At 41.2% G+C, this 5,705-nt stretch overlaps 1 protein-coding gene across 1 annotated transcript; it reads right to left on the bottom strand.

Annotated features, from left to right (window-relative positions):
- Nucleotides 1–1,501: 1,501 nt before the first annotated feature.
- Nucleotides 1,502–2,701, bottom strand: LOC120702040 (transcriptional activator hap3-like). Its single transcript, XM_039985816.1, has 2 exons — nt 2,659–2,701; nt 1,502–2,046 (listed from the first exon to the last, which is right to left on the bottom strand). The coding sequence occupies exons 1-2, from the start codon at nt 2,699–2,701 to the stop codon at nt 1,502–1,504; spliced, it is 588 nt and encodes a 195-aa protein (XP_039841750.1).
- Between the last annotated feature and the right edge of the window lie 3,004 nt (nt 2,702–5,705).

The raw sequence follows: 5,705 nt of genomic DNA, 5'->3' as shown, positions 1-5,705 counted from the left end.
AGGCAGGAACACAAACCAATCTAAGATACAATTAGCATAAAACCTAAACTACCGCAGGTCTTGACTTATATAATGCCAAGCCTGGTAACAAACCGGGAAAGAAACTAACAACTAATCCAAATAGATTACGCCTCCTTGAGTCCTGATTTGTTGCGCCTCTTGTACTGAAGTCCGATCATGACACTCCAGGAGAACATTATCGTGCACCTCTTCAGTCCTCTATTCGCCGTATTCGGTGCTTTGCATGGTTAGGAATGTTAACGGCAAGATAACCTACTGTGCCATTGTTTTGACATGAACTTTCCCTTCATGGACTTGCGGTGGCGCCTCAGGATGGCTTCATCTTGTGCTTGCTCACTGCCGAGGATTGCAAGGTGAGCCATATTATTATACAGGCAGCATGCTCCTTGGGTCACTGCATAAGGTTACCTTGAAGTGTTACCTTCAGGTTTCCGTAGTTATCTGTGAACTTATAATTTAGTCGGCACTTATAATTCCGTAGTTCAGTTTTAACTGTTCGAACAAATCTTGCATTGGTCAAACAGAGTATTTATAGCCGGAAGAAGTAATACTTGTGGTTGAAAAAAATAAGCAATGTGATTACATTAAATTTCTCATATTTATTGCAGGCAACGTATCTTGAGGTCTTAACATGCAAGGCTGGACTTTGACCAATTTGTGAGTAATCCACATAAGGAACTGCACGTAACGTGCACTGTAAACAACTCTTATTATTCTTAATGCAATGATGTTTTTTTACAGATCTCCTGCGTATTCGAGATAAAAAAAATATCTTCAGCCGCAACAAAATATCATTATATCTTGATTAGACAGAACATAAATAGCCAACCTAATCTTGTCATGTGCAGGCAACTATAAATATTTAGTTTGCAAACATTTGTGAACTAAATTTAAGTCATGGGGTGGAAGAAGGCCATGTGCCTCTTGGAAATTGAACTAAAAAAGAAAATTATTTTAAATAATGTAAAATTATAAATAAGTATATAAATTCAATCGTGCGTCCATTTTTATTTTGTGTCCTGATAATTGATTGATGATTTGGTGATAATTTCAGCGTGGCAACAAATTTGCATCCAGATGAGGCTCAACTTGCTACTTGCAGTACTACGTACTACTCCAAAGTTTGCTACAGTGCACGAGCTAGTGGTACGGTAGTACATGGAGCAGATCGGTCAGAAACATCCAAAGTTCATAGTAGAATAATGATGCAGGTTTAATATTTCATTGACCAACGACAGAAAAATCCAAACAACGATTACAACGGGACAGACCAGGGCTGTATGATGCACATTTCATTGACCAAGGAACAAAGATCCAAGCCATGATTACAATCATTTATTAGCACAACTATGAGGGTGGAAGCGAACTGGCGAGGATTCGATCACTAATAATGGAAATAAGCAAATGTTTATTCTGAACTCGTCACCACGATTCCAGAGCAATCCTAGTCAAATCTGCCATCTCCAAGGCAGTTCACAGTTCACTCCTCGTCCTCATCATCATCACCAGCACCAGCTGGCGCCTGCATCGTTCCTGCGGCGGCCGCTGCAGCAGCACGCCACACAGCGTACACGTCGCCGTGCAGGCCCAGCTCCGTGACGTCACGCACCGACGGCGGCGGCTCCAGCTGCAGGGTTGGCTCCGGCGACGGCGGCGGCAGCGCCTCCACCTCTGCCGGGGCCGTCGGGCCCTGCGCCGCTGCCATGGAGCTGTGCCGGGCGCGTGGCCTGTTGCCCTCGATCTCGCGGTAGCGGCGGAGGTACAGAGCCAGGGGCCTGACGTAGTCCTCGAATCCGAGGTTGGCCAAGGCGAGGATTAGGTCGTCGCCGGTCACGGTCGTGCGCTTGTTCTGCCTGCACTCCTCCACGGCTGCAGCGATCAAGACCGCGCAGAACTCCACGAGACAGTTGTCCACGGCCTCCTTGGCGTCGCCGGTGATCGTTGAGTTCGGCGGCGAGCCGTGGCGCATGATTCGTGCCACGGTGGCTCTTGGAATCCTGTGCTCTTCAGGTGCATGATCGGTGCCTGCTATATATATTAGAAAATAAGATATAAAACAAGAATGAAGTAATTCAATGGATTCCAGAAAAAAAATTCAGGCAGGGGCATTAGTAAGAGCTTGGGCGCTATGCCTGTTGAAGGTTCATGCGAAGGCTTCTTGTATTTTTTTTTCGTTTTCAATATGCAAAAGGCTTCTTCTATTGTTTAATATAAGAAGAACATGTACTATATGCATGATGATGCTAAGAAAATTCACTCATCTCCTTTTTTTAAGAGTTACTCTCTAACAAAGAATCCTTGGGCAGATGCGCTTTCCATCCTATCCCCAGGCATTGACTAACAAAAAAAAAAGTGAAGCATGATGAATTTGAACTTTATCATAAAAGTAGGACACAGATGAGAGCAGGTTTGTATCATATGGGCCGATTGTTGAAAGTATCAAACAAGAAAAATGTGCCGGCCCATGTTCGCACCTAAATAACTTTTATGCGGGTCAAATCCGACTCGCTATTTTGTCGGTAGCGATTCTCTCCTCTAGATACCACTACTCACAACCGACAACTAGTAACGCTAGCACCGTACGCATCCTATAGTAAGCATGTACGCATCCTATAGTACAAAGATAAGAAAACTTACCTCGTGCACCCTCTCGGAGATTGTTAGCTTGATTTTTGTCCATGGCACTGTTTGATGTCTCTTTGTCTCAAGAAAATCCCATTTATTTATAGCCATCTAAAAGATGAAGAAGAGTTACATCTGTCCTAATAAATGTGTGCATGGACAACACTTGGCATACATGCGACCAAAGGAAGCCAAGTGTCGTGTGAAGGTGGATGGAAGGAAATGTGGAGCGGTGTATTGTATCTAATAGATATATGCATGGTTAACACTTGTCATGGGTACACTGAATGGAAGCCGTATGTTCGTGTGAAGGTGGATGAATTGAAACGTCTAGGGGGTAAAAAAAAATTAGGTGTAAATTAATGCATCTAATTCTTTAATTTTATGTTTAAATGACAAATAAATCCCATGTGTCACTTCAAGTTATAAATAGCCCTTGAAGCAAAATAATTATATTTGGGAAAATTAATTTGTCACAAGGAGTATAGAACAATTTGCCTCTGGTAGTTCAACACATCATCATTTGGGAAAATATGGTTTCTCTTGTAGACCGACCGTAGTGTCTAAAATATATGTTTCTTGTAAATTTAAAGAGGATAGGAAAATAGTGTCCAAATAAAACTTTCCTGGGTTAACATTGCTTTGCTGGCGCAGTGGAAGTAGAAGCAAGTCCAGTCTGTACCCACCTTTGACAATGTCGTCCTCCGACGCCAGCCGCTCTACGGCAACAGTGGCGTCACGTACGCGCTGCATGCAGTTTCCCCTGGAGCACTAGCAGCATGCTGTCACCGGCCGGGGTCAGACCTCGTTGCACATACATGGCTCCAAAACTCATTCAAGAGGGTGACAGAGAGACTTCCGGTAAACCCTGGACTCATGAGAATGCATGTAATCAATATGAGTACTCATGAGAAATAAATAATGCATGTAAAGTCCATGCTGGAGACGGTGAGGAATCCGAGGTAGGTACCAGCAGAGCACTGGGTTGGGCCAAGGTTTACAATTTCGGCAAAATTTTGGTATTTTTTTCGTTTTCGCTAGTTACCGGAACCGGAATTTCGGTAAATTTTGTTTCAAAATTCAAAAATTCAAAAAAATTTATAAAAAATTGGAAAAAAATATAATAAAAAACTAGGTGTTTTTCTAAGCAAATAGGACTAGAACACACTCAAATCTAAGATCATTTGCTAAGCTAAAATTAACATTTGAAACCGTAATTTGAATGACTCGTCATTTCATGTGCAAAAATTTGTTTTCTCCCCTCGACTTCAACTAGACTTTGGTTTATCATGATGTTGGTGAGGTACCTATTCAATTTCATACGCACATAAACGCTTCTTCTTTATTTGTCATGAATTTGTTTGTGGTTTGGACATGACATGGGCAGGTGTGCAATACACACGCACGTTTACTCTTTAATTATGTCGCTTCTGCTAGCTATACGCAGAAACCATGAGAAGTTGTAGTAATGTAGAATTAACTCTGACGATGAATCCGTTCGTATCATGCATGTGAATTGTTTTTTTCCTGTAATAATATCTATATGCATGCTTTTCCTTAAAGTTAGCGACAAAATTTGTGAGAGACCGTAATTATTTTAGGATGGCAAGTAGTAGGAGTAAAACAGATTGGAGTATTTGAGAACTTGAAAATTTTAACCAGCTATTAATATGTTTTTCATGACCGAACTCACACTTTAAAATAAAAGTTTGTCTGGAGATTTGACTGCTAGGCTTGTACTATATAGGTTGCTTGCCTTGTACGCACGAATAAAGTATCTTTGTCCTATCAAGGATGGTAAACTACCGAGACAGATTAGATTCGTTTTCTTATTTTACAATGTATGCGCAGTCAACAGAATAATTTCTAACATTTTTACACAAATTAAGCTTCCTTGTCAGATGATGAATATATATAACAATTGGTGTACTCTGTTGTATTTAAATGCAGAGAATATGCTACATGGACTTAGTATGGACTATGTCTTTGCCTCTGTTGTATCTTTGGATTGTAATAATTCTAATAGACTTTGGATGTATTGTGTTGTAATAATTTATAGGCATATCCGCAATAACAAGAATAATAAAAGTCCAGTTGAGGCCTAAGAGAGAAAATGGAAGTTGTCACATGAAATGACAAGACTTTTAATTGGTAGTTTTTGAAATAATTAAATAACTTTCAAACCATTGCTCAAATGAAAAAGTTCGTAAAACAAAAGTTGTAGATCTCGAAAAACTGAACAAAGTTGGTATTCAAAAGTTTTTCATTTGACCTCAGGAACAGTAGGAAAAACACAAATTACATAATTTTCCGATCGAAAATCACCGAATTTCGGTCGAAATCACCGAAATTTCGGTCGGAATTCATTGGAATTTCGTTTTTTGAATTTGAGGTCCCTTTCCGTTCGGAATTAGCGAATTTCGGCGAAATTTCGGCCGAAATTTCGTTTCCGTCAAACGGCGGGATTCGGGAAAAAAACGAAAAGGTAAACCCTGGTTGGGCCTCGAGGATCCTGGGACATGGGTTTCGTGCTGTAGGTTTTCCGTGCTTGTGAAATAATATTTTGCTGACGTGGCAAAAGATTAATCGAGGAGAGAGAGAGAGAGAGAGAGTAGAATAGGAAGAAACCGTTTTCTGGAGGAGAAACCAAGTCTACGCTCGTGCCGAGGCGCTAAGAAACCAGCAAAATCCCATTGGTTTGTTTCCCTCCCACACCGGATCTGGCGCGCCTCCCCTACTTGTGCAAGAACGAGGAAGAGAAGAGAGCATCAGCCGTGTGGTCTGCATAGAGGAAACAAGCTGTGTGCTTTCGTTGATCAATGAACAAAAATCCAAACAATATAATGATTACAACCGGACTGACCATGGTTGTATGATGCAGATTTCATTAACCAAGGTACAAAGATCCAAGCCATGATTACAACCAACAAGGGTGGAAGCAAACCGGCAAGGATTCGAACACTAATGGAAATATACAAATGTTTATTATCGTTCACACCGATTCAAGAGCAATCCAGTCAAATCTGCCATCTACAGGGCAGTTCACAGTTCACTCCTCGTCC

Source organism: Panicum virgatum, chromosome 4K, assembly GCF_016808335.1.
Source record: "Panicum virgatum strain AP13 chromosome 4K, P.virgatum_v5, whole genome shotgun sequence".
NCBI lineage: Eukaryota > Viridiplantae > Streptophyta > Magnoliopsida > Poales > Poaceae > Panicum > Panicum virgatum.
Note: the sequence above shows the minus strand (reverse complement) of the source record. Positions and strands in the feature narration are given on the sequence as shown.

Excerpts from the sequence above, each read along its gene's own strand:
- LOC120702040 (XM_039985816.1), bottom strand. The coding sequence starts at position 2,701 with ATGGACAAAAATCAAGCTAACAATCTCCGAGAGGGTGCACGAG. Across the intron at positions 2,047-2,658 it reads TCTCCGAGAGGGTGCACGAG|GCACCGATCATGCACCTGAA; the intron begins GTAAGTTTTCTT and ends TATATATAGCAG.